Source organism: Oncorhynchus keta, chromosome 23 (assembly GCF_023373465.1).
Source record: "Oncorhynchus keta strain PuntledgeMale-10-30-2019 chromosome 23, Oket_V2, whole genome shotgun sequence".
Lineage (NCBI taxonomy): Eukaryota > Metazoa > Chordata > Actinopteri > Salmoniformes > Salmonidae > Oncorhynchus > Oncorhynchus keta.
In genome coordinates, this window is record NC_068443.1 from 14,040,598 (window position 1) to 14,055,426 (window position 14,829).

Sequence of the window (14,829 nt, forward strand, 5' to 3'; positions counted from 1 at the left end):
AGGCGGTTCTCAATCAGAGTCAGGTGATTCTCGTTGTCTCTGATTGGGAACCATATTTAGGTAGCCTGGGTTTCACTGTGTATTTTGTGGGTGATTGTTCCTGTCTCTGTGTTAGTTTGCACCAAAATAGGCTCAGTCACTTTGGTTTTTCTTTTTTCCTTGTTTTGGAAGAGAAGAGAACGAACGCCATTGGAGCCTTTAGGACGGGAAACTTTTGGAAGGATAATATTGATGGGGATTCTAAAGCTGACGGTGAAGGACGTGTTTTGTTTCCAAGGCAACTCGGAGGGAGCATACGACGTGGCACTATATACAGAGGAGAAACACGATGATATCCTGAGAAGGGCAAGAGCAGTGGGAGGTGAGAAGCCGATGAGCCACTATGAATTAACAAGCCTGGCGAAGAATAACTTTAGGGTTGTAACCGTCAACACTTACAACCCTTACGTTAAGGACGAAGAGGTGAGGGCTTTTCTGGGGAGATACATGGATAACGTCTCCTCAGCAAGGCACCTCAAAGACTCCCTTGGGTTTTGGAATGGGAGGAGAGGCTTCCAGGACCTCCTCAGAGAGGACCCAAAGGGACATGGTGGCTACCTCCATCCTCCTGCTATGTTCTCCCTAGGGGCTGACAGGGGACGTTGTTTTATGCACGTCAGCCCCCATTTTGCAGGCGCTGTATGGCCTACGGTCACATATTCGCCTCGTGCAGTACAAGAAAATGCAGATTTTGTGGATCTGAGGAACACGAGGCGAGGGATTGTGACAAGCCTAAGACATGCCATGGGTGTGGCTCGTCAGCACACCTGTGGCGGGGGTGCCCGCCCGTCAGAGGTCATATGCGTCTGCGGCTGGGGGAGCAGGAGCGGGGATGGGGGAAGAGGAGGGGAAGGAAGCACGCCTCATGACCAGAGTACAGGTCCAGAGGGGAAGGCCGCAAGGAAGGAGGAGGAGCAAGAACCGGTGGATGGAAGAGAGAAGGAAACAGACGGCACGGGAGTAGGAGAACCAGGAAAAGTGGCGGAAGAAGGCAACCGAGTGGAGGAGCATGAGAGAGAAGAAAGCGAGGGAGGAGTGGTGGAGAAGGAGACTGTGGAAGAGCAATTGGACTGGGGGGAAAGTGCCCTGGTGGAAGAGATGAGGGGTATGGTGGAGGAGCTGGCGGGGGGAGGGTGGTATCTCTCCACTGCCGCCATCACCAAAGAAGAGAATGAAGAGGAGGGTGCGATTGGCCGACAGTGAGAGGGAGGGGATGGCTAAGAGAGTGATGGGGGTGGGAGAAACCTCTGGGTTGCTGCTGGTTTCCCCAGGCCCTCAATTTCTGTTGGGTGGGGACACACCTAACAAGACTCAGGACTGGGTACAGGAGGAGGTGGGGAGTTTTTTTGGGGGGGGACTCAGCCTACCCGATTTTTTTCCAAACCAGCTGCAGCACTGGGGAGGGGGAGGAGTGTGGGGGTAGACCCAGGGTGCAGGGCACCCCGGAGCCAAACACTATTCCTGCATCCTGGGTTGGTGAGATGGAGGAAGAGGGGGGGGATGGTGTTGTCACCGGTAGATATGGAGCATCGGGTGAGTCTCCTGTTTTTTTTTATTTTTCTGTCTGGGTTTAGAATTTGAGTGTATTACATGTTTTTATTCTTTCATGGGGTCTAATTTTACTTTTGTTAGTTTAAATGTAAGGGGTTTAAGGGATTTTGTTAAGAGGGCGGTTTTTAGTTATTTGGAGGGTGTGGGGTTTGATTTTTGTTTTTTACAGGAGGTTCACCTGAGGGATGGTTGGATGTTAGTAGGTTTAAGAGGGAGTGGGACAAAGGGGAGTCGGTTTGGGGTATTGGGGGGGGTGCACTCATCGGGGGTAGGGATTTTGTGTGGGCACAGGGAGGTAAAAGTGGAGGATTCTTTTGTGGTAATGCAGGGGAGGGTTATAGGGGTGGATGTCACGATAAGGGATTGTAAATTTAGATTAGTGGTGGTGTATGGGCCACAGGTGGTGGCAGACAGGAGGGAGATGGTGGACTGTCTGACGCCCCTGTGTGTCACAAATAGGAAATTAGTGATAGGGGGGATTTTAATACAGATTTAGGAATAGGGGGATAGCAGTGCAGGCGCCATTGACGGGCTAATGGCTTGCCATGGTCTGGTAGATGGTGGTCTGCACACTACTCCGAAAATGGCTGGTCCTACATGGCGCAACTCCAGGGGGGTTGAGCGGAGCCTCGACTATATTTTTGTACCCAGGTCTTTGGATAAGTTGTCTGGGCGGCTGTTGCCTGTTTCCTTTTCGGATCACGACGGGGTGCTCCTACAGGTTGGGTCGCCAGTCTGCCTCTTTGGTAGGGGGTACTGGAAGTTAGATCGGGATGTGCTGGAGGAGCAGGCTTTTGTTGACGGGTTTTATGGTTTCTTTTGGAGGCTTGAAGGCCTCCGGTCCATGTGCGAGGGGGTGTTAGAGTAGTGGGAATTAGTTAAAAATAAGGTGAGGATTAGGGCTTTTATAATAGGGTATTGCAAGAGGAAAAAAAGGGAGGAGAGGAGGGAGGTGGATCGTATCCGAAGGTTAATTGAACTCGAATACGAGGCAGGCAACCTCAGCGGGTCGTTTGACTGGAAGAGATCCGCAACCCTAAAGGCGCAGCTCAGGGAGTTGCAGGAGCGGAAGGCTTTCCGGGAGCGTGCGCATAGTGGCTTTCTAGAACATAATGAGACTTGTTCTGCTATGTTCTTTAAGTCGGTTCGGGCCAGACAGAGTAGGAAGGTAATGCATGGTGTTAGGGAAGAAAATGGTAGTATAGTTAGAGAACCAGAGGATATGGTCAGGGTGACAACTGATCATTTCCAAGGTTTATTTAAGGAAAGGGAAATAGATGTAGAGCAGGGAAATGTGTTTTTAGAACACTTGTCAAGGCGGTTGCCGGAGGACATTAGAGAAGTGATGGAGGCCCAGATCTCACTAGAAGAGGTTGAGAGCGCTCTTAGGAGGATGGGAAAAGGGAAGGTGCCTGGGATAGATGGGCTGCCGGCTGAGTTTTATCTCAAGTTTTGGGGTATACTTGGACCAGTGGTCCTCGAAGTCTTGAAGGCCATCCTTGAGACGGGGGTCCCGGGGGGAATCAATGGCTGTTGGTGTGCTGTCACTTTTATATAAGAAGGGGGAAGTAACAGCCCTTGGCAACTGGCGGCCGTTGACCATGCTGTGTGAAGATTACAAGCTACTTGCAAAGGTTTTAGCAGACCGGTTGCGCACAGCCCTTCCCTGCGTCGTCCATGAGGATCAGACGTGCGGGGTAGAGGGCCGCTCTATTAGATGGAACCTACAGTTAATCAGGGACTCCATCGCTTGGGTTGAAGATAGAGGACTGCCTTTAATGGTAGCAGCGCTAGATCAGGCGAAAGCCTTTGATCGCGTGAATAGATCCTTTTTATTCAGTGTTAGGTCGATTAGGATTTGGGGAGAAGTTCATAGGATGGATTCGTACATTGTATGTCGGAGCGGGGTGCCGAGTTAGTGTAAATAGTCACTTGGGTGACGTTTTTGACCTCTCGTCTGGGGTCAGGCAGGGGTGCCCACTCTCAGCTCTCCTCTTCGTTCCATACATGGAGCCTCTGGGGGCTGCCATTAGGGCAGACACAGGGGTGGAAGGCTTGCTGATCCCTGGAAGTGGTGGACTGCGAGTTAAGATGACGCAGTACGCCGACGACACTTCCTTGCTGCTGTGCAAGGACTCGTGCCTGACAAGGTCCCTTGCCATCTTTGGGGATTTCACCCGAGCGTCGGGAGCAGTTCTGAACCATGCAAAGTCTTCCGTCAAGTTTTTCGGAAGATGGCACGATAGAACGGATGTGCCTGGGGGGGTTCTCTCTGTGAGGGGGGCCCTGAGGATTCTCGGGGTCCATTTTGAGACCTCCGGCTCAGCGACGCTAAACTGGAACATGCGTATCGCAGTGGTACAGAGAAAGCTAGCAATGTGGTCAAAGTCCTAGTCCTAAAGGTGGATGTGTTGCCGTCTCTTTTGTATTTGGCATACATCTACCCATTGCCGGCTTGTCTGAGGAGGCCTCTAGTGAGGCTTGTGTTTCAGTTTATGTGGAGTGGCAGGTGCGAGTGGGTCGCCAGGGCACGCATGATCTGTCCCATCGGGGAGGGAGGTAGGGGGAGTACCACATTTCCCCCTCAAGCTGGACATAATTTTTGTTTCTTTCTTGTTAACGGAGCTTGCTCACCCAGTGATACACCCGTCCGGTTACCTCCTGCGGGTGTTCTTCTCGTATCAGGCGAGAAGCGTAATGGTGTGGTCTAACACGGGTCCGCGGGCGGAACAGCTGCCGCGGCACTTTGGTCATGCGGCCAAGTGGCTGCGTGCGCACCCTGAGGTTGAAGTTGCCCGAGTAGGTTTAGATCACAGGCACCTGTACGAGGAGGTCAGAAAGGCAGGGAGTCCGGCACCTGTAGTAGGCATCTCGGAAGTGGTCTGGGAGGGAGTGCAGGCGCGGGGTCTGGACAACAGGCTCAAGGACCTGAATTGGTTGAGCCTCCATAAGTGCTTGCCGGTACGTTCCATCATGTACCGGTATAGTTTGGTGCAATCCCCCACCTGTCCAAGATCCTCTTGTGGCAGGGAGGAGACTGTGCGCCATGTCTTTTGGGACTGTGCCTTTGCCGGAGTAGTATGGGCTAGGGCACAGGTGTTGTTAGGTTTGGTAAAGGGGGATTTTGTATTGACGTGGGCCAGGTTAGAGAGGGGTGTAGGGAGAGCGAGAGGGACGGATAGGGACAGGTTTCTGCTCTGGCTTCTCATGAGTCTCTTTAAACGGGGGCTGTGGGAAGCAAGGCAGAACATGGTGAAGACAGGGAGAGATTGGGGGGTGGAAGGGATAGTGAGGAGGGTGGAAGGAGATTTGAGGGGGAGGATGAAGAGGGAGGAGAGGAAGTAGGGGCAGCATGCTGCTCGGGAGAGGTGGAAGAGGGGTTTAGGGCTGGGTGTCATTTAGATTTGTAAGGGGATAGATTAGGGACGGGGAGATAGGGAAAGGTATTTTGTAGGGTGACGGGAAGATGCTCCCCTGAGGTTTTGTTTGAGGTTAATGTTTAGTTTAATAAGTTTAATTAAAATACCATTATTTGAGTATGTATGAAAATTGTGTTGTAAAGAATGAATGGTATTGAAGATAATAAATCATTTTTTATAAAAAATAAAAAAAAGTCTGTATAGGTTTTCGCGTTTCGTTTGTTGTTTTTGTATATTATAGTTATTTCATGTATCGTCGATTCTTTATTAAAGAACATGAGTAACCACCACGCTGCATTTTGGTCCGCTTCTCCTTCAACTGACGAACGCCGTTACAGAATCACCCACCACACCCGGACCGAGCGGCGTGGTAACAGGCAGCGACAGCAGGAGCAGCGAAAAGAGGAACGGACATGGGAGGATGAATTGTTCGGAGAAGGACCCTGGGATCAGCCGGGAGAATATCGCCGCCCCAAAGAAGAACTGGAGGCGGCGAGAGCTGAGAGACGCTGGTATGAGGAGAAACAACAGCGGCAGCAGGAGCAACAATACACTACTACACTACTTGGGAGGAAATAGACAGGTGGGCGGTCGACCCAGGGAGAGTACCGGAGCCCGCCTGGGATTCGCTGGAGCAGTGCGAAGAGGGTTATATGAGAATGGAGTTCAAATCAAATAAAATTTTATTTGTCACATACACATGGTTAGCAGATGTTAATGCGAGTGTAGCGAAATGCTTGTGCTTCTAGTTCCGACAATGCAGTGATAACCAACAAGTAATCTAACTAACAATTCCAAAACTACTGTCTTATACACAGTGTAAGGGGATAAAGAATATGTACATAAGGATATATGAATGAGTGATGGTACAGAGCAGCATACAGTAGATGGTATTGAGTGCAGTATATACATATGAGATGAGTATGTAGACAAAGTAAACAAAGTGGCATAGTTAAAGTGGCTACTGATACATGTATTACATAAGGATGCAGTCGATGATGTAGAGTACAGTATATACGTATGCATATGAGATGAATAATGTAGGGTAAGTAACATTATATAAGGTAGCATTGTTTAAAGTGGCTAGTGATATATTTACATCATTTCCCATCATTAAAGTGGCTGGAGTTGGGTCAGTGTCAATGACAGTGTGTTGGCAGCAGCCACTCAATGTTAGTGGTGGCTGTTTAACAGTCTGATGGCCTTGAGATAGAAGCTGTTTTTCAGTCTCTCGGTCCCAGCTTTGATGCACCTGTACTGACCTCGCCTTCTGGATGATAGCGGGGTGAACAGGCAGTGGTTCGGGTGGTTGATGTCCTTGATGATCTTTATGGCCTTCCTGTAACATCGGGTGGTGTAGGTGTCCTGGAGGGCAGGTAGTTTGCCCCGGTGATGCGTTGTGCAGACCTCACTACCCTCTGGAGAGCCTTACGGTTGAGGGCGGAGCAGTTGCCGTACCAGGCGGTGATACAGCCCGCCAGGATGCTCTCGATTGTGCAACTGTAGAAGTTTGTGAGTGCTTTTGGTGACAAGCCGAATTTCTTCAGCCTCCTGAGGTTGAAGAGGTGCTGCTGCGCCTTCTTCACGACGCTGTCAGTGTGAGTGGACCAATTCAGTTTGTCTGATGTGTATGCCGAGGAACTTAAAACTTGCTACCCTCTCCACTACTGTTCCATCGATGTGGATAGGGGGTGTTCCCTCTGCTGTTTCCTGAAGTCCACAATCATCTCCTTAGTTTTGTTGACGTTGAGTGTGAGGTTATTTTCCTGACACCACACTCCGAGGGCCCTCACCTCCTCCCTGTAGGCCGTCTCGTCGTTGTTGGTAATCAAGCCTACCACTGTTGTCGTCCGCAAACTTGATGATTGAGTTGGAGGCGTGCGGGGCCACGCAGTCGTGGGTGAACAGGGAGTACAGGAGAGGGCTCAGAACGCACCCTTGTGGGGCCCCCGTGTTGAGGATCAGCGGGGAGGAGATGTTGTTGCCTACCCTCACCACCTGGGGGCGGCCCGTCAGGAAGTCCAGTACCCAGTTGCACAGGGCGGGGCCGAGACCCAGGGTCTCGAGCTTGGAGGGTACTATGGTGTTGAATGCCGAGCTGTAGTCGATGAACAGCATTCTCACATAGGTATTCCTCTTGTCCAGGTGGGTTAGGGCAGTGTGCAGTGTGGTTGAGATTGCATCGTCTGTGGACCTATTTGGGCGGTAAGCAAATTGGAGTGGGTCTAGGGTGTCAGGTAGGGTGGAGGTGATATGGTCCTTGACTAGTCTCTCAAAGAACTTCATGATGACGGAAGTGAGTGCTACAGGGCGGTAGTCGTTTAGCTCAGTTACCTTAGCTTTCTTGGGAACAGGAACAATGGTGGCCCTCTTGAATCATGTGGGAACAGCAGACTGGTATAGGGATTGATTGAATATGTCCGTAAACACACCGGCCAGCTGGTCTGCGCATGCTCTGAGGGCGCGGCTGGGGATGCCGTCTGGGCCTGCAGCCTTGCGAGGGTTAACACGTTTAAATGTCTTACTCACCTCGGCTGCAGTGAAGGAGAGACCGCATGTTTTCGTTGCAGGCCGTGTCAGTGGCACTGTATTGTCCTCAAAGCGGGCAAAAAGTTATTTAGTCTGCCTGGGAGCAAGACATCCTGGTCCGTGACTGTGCTGGGTTTCTTCTTGTAGTCCGTGATTGACTGTAGACCCTGCCACATGCCTCTTGTGTCTGAGCCATTGAATTGAGATTCCACTTTGTCTCTGTACTGACGCTTAGCTTGTTTAATAGCCTTGCGGAGGGAATAGCTGCACTGTTTGTATTCGGTCATGTTGCCAGACACCTTGCCCTGATTAAAAGCAGTGGTTCGCGCTTTCAGTTTCACGTGAATGCTGCCATCAATCCACGGTTTCTGGTTACGGAATGTTTTTATTGTTGCTATGGGAACGACATCTTCGACGCACGTTGGAGAGACAAGCACGGCGGCGCAAAAGGCAACCCAAGAGTCAGCCCCAAAAATGTATGGGGGGGGTCTCAGGGAGAGTGTGGCAGAGTCAGGAGTCAGACCTGAGCCAACTCTCCCTGTTTATCGTGAGGAGCCAAGGAGGAGACCAGAACCAGAGCCGGTGTTAGAGGTGAGCAAAGCAGAGACTGTGAAGGAGTTAATGGGGAAAGTGGAGGAGAGAGAAATGAGGGAGTTGCTGGTATGGTGCTATAGGTACGATATTCGTCCGACGGAGCGTGTCGGGATTTAATGGCACCTGGGTCAGCGCTCCATACTCGTCCTGAGGTGCGTGTTAGTCGGCTGGTGAAAATTGTGCCAGCCTCACGCACTAGGCCTCCTGTGTACCTATCTAGCCTCGCACGTCCTGTGCCAGCCCTGCACTCAGGCTCTCCAGTACACCTTCACGGTCCATCCTGTGCCACCTTCACACACCAGTCCTCCGGTGGCAGCTCCCCGCACCAGGCTTCCTGTGCGTGTCCTCGATCCAGTATCACCAGTTCCAGCACCACGCACCAGGCCTTCAGTGCACCTCGCCTGTTCAGCACAGCCAGAGCCATCATCCTCTCTAGCGCTGTCGGAGCCTCCCGCCTGTTCAGCGCAGCCAGCGTTTCCTCCTCTCCTGCGCTGTCTGAGTCTCCCGCCTGTTCAGCGCAGCCTGAGCTGCCAGTCTGCATGGAGCAGCCAGAGCTGCATGGAGCAGCCAGAGCTGCCAGTCTGCATGGAGCAGCCAGAGCTGCCAGTCTGCATGGAGCAGCCAGACCCTTCCAGATCCGCCAGTCAACCGGACCCTTCCAGATCCGCCAGTCAACCGGACCCTTCCAGATCCGCCAGTCAACCGGACCCTTCCAGATCCGCCAGTCAACCGGACTCTTCCAGATCCGCCAGCCAGCCAGGATCTACCGGAGCCAACTACCTGCCCGGGCTGCCCCTCAGTCCCGGGCTGCCCCTCAGTCCCGGGCTGCCCCTCAGTCCCGGGCTGCCCCTCAGTCCCGGGCTGCCCCTCAGTCACGAGCTGCCCCTCAGTCCAGTGGGGTTCTGGGTGAGGACTACTAGGCCATGGTCGGCGGCGAGGGTGGACTATCCTAGGACGCAAGGGGGAGGAACTAAGACATTAATGGAGTGGGGTCCACGTCCCGAGCCGGAGCCGCCACCATGGACAGACGCCCACCCGGACCATCCCTATGGTTTTGAGGTGCGTCCGGGAGTCCGCACCTTAGGTTTTTTTTTTTTTTAACTGAGTAAACTACAATGCTATTTGACACAAAACAGAGTACACAAACTCAGTGTACAGACTCAGTGAGCATAGCCTTGTTATTGAGAGGCCACTGTAGGCAGACCTGGCTCAAAACAAATTCAAGATTTATGACCTGAACAAGTAAAAGGCAACCAGTGAATAACAAACACCATTGTAAATAGAACCCATATGTATTTCCCTTTTGTACTTTAACTATTTGCACATTGTTACAAAACTGCATATAGCCATAATATGACATTTCAAATGTCTCTATACCTTTGGTACTTTTGTGAGTGTAATGTTTACTGTACATTTTTTATTTCTTATTATCCATTTCATTTGCTTTGGCAATGTAAACATATGTTCCATGCAAATAAAGCCCTTTGAATTTAAATGAGACACAGGAGAGAGAAATAGAAAGGGAAGGAGACAAGGCAGGATGCTTGAGCAACTGTTCCACAGAAAAGGAGAACAGAGAGAGAGAAGGGAGGCAGCTCTTTACCCATCTTTTGGTGAAGAGAGGGTGTGCGAAATAAAGATAGACAGAGGAGGATGACAGAGAGAAGGTGAATGGAGGCAGCTCTTTACCCATCTTTTGGTGAAGAGAGGGTGTGCGAAATAAAGATAGACATAGAGGAGGATGACAGAGAGAAGGTGAATGGAGGCAGCTCCTTACCCGTCCTTGGTGGTATCAGCTACACCTGCGATGAGCTGGACAGTTTTGGGGTTGTGATGGATCTGTGTGTGCAGGCCCAGGTATTTCTGCACAAAGTCCCCCGGGGTCATCAACTTCTCGCCATCTGCATCCACCACACTGGCATGCTGGAGGGGTTATGACAGAGTCACACTGGGTCCCTTCCTTGTACTGTTATAACAATCATAACCCTGAGCATTATCAACTCCTCTGTCATGCTTAGAAGGGTTATGACAGAAACCCACATCACGTCATTTTCAGTTTCCTGCTAAACAATGACATGTTGAGGGGGGTTAGGACAGAATGCATACAGGTGGTGTTTGAGTTCCTGACTTTACTCTCATCCATCACACTGGCACGCTAAGGTGGTTCTAAATGTGATGCTATAATTTCGCTCTTACTTCTTCCCGGGTAGACACACACGATTAGGGCATTGATTTTGTTAAGGCCTCACACTCTGCCAGTATAAACTGTGCACTGTGTGTAGACACTGTCTGAACAACTGGAAAGCCTATATACATAAGATATACTCAATCAATGAGCATCACTCTCCAAATATAACGACATATGACAATAGCCACAGGAAGTAGTTTGGGGGAGCTGCGATTTCTTTCTTGCCCCTGTCTATATCAGACCACTAACACATGACTAGTAAAGGCCCAGTGCACTACTTTTGTGAAAATAATTTAAACTAAATGTGTGAGTGTTTACCAGCATGTGACTTGAGTTTGATAATTATCTGTACAAAACAGTTAATATGAAAATACTTATGGAATATAAAAATACTTCCTTGAAATGTTTTCCAGTCTCTTGAAATACTTTGCAAATGCAACTTTTTCTACATTAAAATGAACATTTCAGTTTCCTTTACATTTTAGTAGATGCTCTAATCCAGAGCAAATAACAGTAGTGGGTGTATACATTTTCACACTGGCCCCCCATTGGAATCGAACCCACAACCCTAGCATTGCAAGCGCTATGCTCTACCAACTGAGCCACATCACCACAAACCACTTGATGTCTCAATGTCTCAATCATGGTGATGGAAAGTCTACAAGTACAAACCTAGATGACCAGCCTATGTACAATACAGTAATATACATTTACATTAAGTGGTTTGTAAGGATGGTAAATCAATACTGTACAAAGTGGTTATTTTTCATGTTATTTGATCAAGAAAACTATTTAATTCCATGTGGATGTTTGATGTCTTTGCCCATAATTTGCACCTTTTGATGTAATGTTTGAGAACAGAGTTTTGTTCTTTCTGGATTCCATTAGAATGACAGAATCACAGAGAATCGGACATAGCAGCAACTCTTACAATTCCAACTATTGAATCCTGCAAGATACTGTTCTTCATTATACTGTAGCTCAGTTGGTAGAGCATGGCGCTTGTAACGCCAGGGTAGTGGGTTCGATTCCCGGGACCACCCATACGTAGAATGTATGCACACATGACTGACTGTAAGTCGCTTTGGATAAAAGCGTCTGCTAAATGGCATATATATTATTATATATATTATATATATTATACAACAACCTTTTTTGCCAAAGTGGAGATTGAATGATTTTTTTGCTGCGCAACATCTATATTGGTCTGCTAATACTGGTAAAGGCCCAGTGCACCACTTTTTTAATACAGTTCATTTTTTTTTATTCTGATTTTTCAGGGGTGCTGCAGCACCCTCTACACACCTACCCACAGTTATGCATATGATTTGACGTGTCCGACTGGTGAACTAAAGGTGAACTAGCCTATTTACAAAGATTCAGATTCCTTAGAGGAATAAGAACTATGTAGAAAGTATTTTGTGTAAGGTCTCTTTTACCTAACCTTTCATTTTAGTAATTTAGCAGACACTTTTATCCAGAGTGACTGACAGGAGCAATTAGGGTTAAGAAACTAGCGCAAGGGCACACTGACCAATTTTTCATCTAGTCGGCTCGGACTAGCTGTCGCCCCAGCTTTGTGAGCTAAGCCATCTTCGGCTTTATGTTATGTTTTCAGTAGCTCTATTAGCCCATACAAGGCACTGACTACTGTTTCATCCACAGAGCCATGAAGGATCAAGCACAACAGTGTGCAACTGTAAATACACTTTAGAAGAGCCCTTATTTATGTTCAACATGGAACTCACAGCTTCAGTAGGTTCTGAGAAATGCTGAATACTAAATGCTGTAAATCTTTCAATGTTTTGACTAATACATGACCTCTAAACTCTCACATGACATACAGTATGTAAAATGTGTATAACCCCCTTTGTATAGCCTAATGTACCATCTGCTAACTGACCAGGTGAAAGCTATGATCCCTTATTTATGTCACTTGTTATATCCACTTCAATCAGTGTAGAAGGAGAAGAGACAGGTTAAAGAAGGATTTGTAAGCCTTAAGACATTGTGTATATGTGTCTCATTCAAAGAGTGAATGGGCAAGACAAAATATTTAAGTGCCTTTGAACAGGTTATTTAGGTGCCAGGCGCACTGGTTTGTGTGTGTCAAGAATTGCAACGCTACTGGGTTTTTCACGTTCAACAGTTTCCCATGTGTATCAAGAATGGTTCACCACCCAAAGGCCATCCAGCCAACTTGACACAACTATGGATACCATTGGAGTCAAGATGTGCCAGTATCCATGTGGAATTATTTTGACACCTTTTAGAGTCCATGCCACAATGAATTGAGCCTGTTCTGAGGGCAAAAGGGGTGCAACTCAATATTAGGAAGGTGTTCCTAATGTTTTGTACACTCTGTGTATAGGCACCCTGCAAGGGAGGGAAACAGGCAGAACTGACAGCCCTCCCACAGTGTGAACACAGGCGTTTAGCTTTGTAATTCAGCCGATAGATGCTTGCTTACTCCATCACAGAATGCCTGCCACATTCAAACACAGGCAAATATCACATGACTCAAGCTATGGCAGAGGGATTTCTTGTGGAAAGGTTAACTGACACAGATGTTTGCTACCAGCCGGGCACTCATGCCATGCCCATACATGTTACATCCTGCCCTTCTCAGTGATTTAATGAATAGGGTGCATTAATACTCTATAGCCTCTTGTCCATGTAGAACAGTGGAAACACTTGAGATAAATCTTTCACCATTAATGTGTATGTTGTGTGTATTTTGGTATTTTATTAGGATTCCTATTAGCTGTTGCAAAAACTGCAGCTACTCTTCTTAAGGTTCACACAAAACATGTAATAATACTGAACATTAATAGTCAAGAACAGCTCAAGGACACAACTACATAAAGTGTGTGGGTTGGTCTTTAAAGAGCATGGTGACACAGCTCCCCTCAAGATTCCCTCAAGCTAAATCATGACTTCAGTTCACCCTGGGGGGATTGTGACCCTAGATGCTTCCCCAAGGAACTCCGTTTCGCATCATCTTCCTGATGGCGGAGGTTAGGATTTAGGGAGGGTAGCTGATTCCAAGCTGAGATTGTGAGTCACTTTGCATATAAACGGTGCATAGTGATTATTTGAGGCAGGCTAAAGTTGAAGGACAAATAGTTGTTCTTACCTTCTGAAAGATAACCTTCAATTCGCTCGGGTCTGCCCGTTTGGTGGATTGCACCTGCCAAGCAATATGATTAAGATAAAAATGTTAAGGTAATACTCGTTCTGCAGAAAAAACAAGTACACAGCGAATAGTTACATTTACATAATGTAAACGGTTAACTAACTAGCTGTTTGGTTTTGTCATCAATACTAGCTAGCTGACACTGGGATAAAGTGTGTCTCCTTGCAATTTCAAATTTCAAATGAAAATATTCCAAAAGCAAAGAGGACTTGAAAGACTGCTATCCTACAAGACATATAATTATTGTCAAAACGAATGCTAATGCAAAGTATCACACCAACTGTTACTGCAGGTGAGTTGACCAGGAAACACTGCTACTGCTAACTAGCTAGCTACTGGCTAGTTAGCTACAGTAACGTTACTCAAAAGATGAAGACACAAACCCTTCTTCAAATGACTCGTTTAAAACAGCAAAGAACAGAACGGATAAGAGGGTATTTAGACACACGATGGTACTTGAGTGATGCGGTTGTCATTATTGCACAATCTTGTGAGTTCGTAAATAGCTAGTATCGCAATGTTAATCAGATGTAGACGCTAGCCTTATCGCTAACTCCGCCTTGTGGATATTCATTCAAGGCCAGAGACCGGGCTTTACCGCAGTGATGCACGGAGCAATGAATGCCCTACACCCGACAAAAAGAGACTAAATTAATCCTTAAAACGATATAGTCATATACCCAATACAAAACAGATCAAACATGCAGACAACATTAAAAGCGATTTCAGAAACGTAAAGCAAGCGATGCCGAAGTCACCTTGACCGCCATGTTGGTTTTGACGTCACGTACAGTTAGCTGGCGCAGGCGCTTTCACTGCAGAATTCCAAATACATTAATTGAAAAGCAAACTCCGGTCTAATCTGAGACGGTTGTATCAACCCCACTATTCTAGTCTATTGAGTGTCCCTCTGACTCTGTTCTAAAAGTGTGTGTGTGTGTGTCTCTTTAGCTGTAGTGGTCATGGTTCGAGCATTCCAAGGGTGATGTAAGGACACGTTTCTATTGCACAGTGTCTAAGCCTGAGTGAAAAGTGAAAACAGACTGCTAGCTATTCAGACCAATCGAATAATTAACCTGGCCACACAAGTAGCCTATTTGTGGGAGAACAAATATTGCATAGCATAATCGTGGGTAGTAGAGGTGCTGAGGGTGCTGCAGCACCCCCTGAAAAATCATATAAAAAAAATATATATATATTCATATTTTTGCACTGAGCCTTTAATTCTCCTGCAAACTACTTTCTATGTTGCATATACAAATATGGTACACACCATTCAATCATTGAATGACCTGTAGGCTCTCTCAGAGGCT

At 47.8% G+C, this 14,829-nt stretch overlaps 1 protein-coding gene across 2 annotated transcripts in view; it reads right to left on the reverse strand.

Moving 5' to 3' along the window:
- slc25a12 (solute carrier family 25 member 12) overlaps nt 1-14,420 on the reverse strand; it is a 36,216-nt gene extending 21,796 nt beyond the window's left edge. The window contains exons 1-3 of one of the 2 annotated variants that reach the window (XM_052476465.1): nt 14,275-14,420; nt 13,457-13,510; nt 9,910-10,055 (exon numbers count right to left, since the gene is read on the reverse strand). In XM_052476465.1, coding sequence (XP_052332425.1) covers nt 9,910-10,055; nt 13,457-13,510; nt 14,275-14,286 — 212 coding nt within the window. In that variant the 5' untranslated portion in view covers nt 14,287-14,420. Of the gene's footprint in view, nt 1-9,909; nt 10,056-13,456; nt 13,511-13,899; nt 14,254-14,274 lie in introns of those variants that run through there. The other variant, XM_052476466.1, reaches the window with a different exon arrangement.
- Nucleotides 14,421-14,829: the final 409 nt, after the last annotated feature.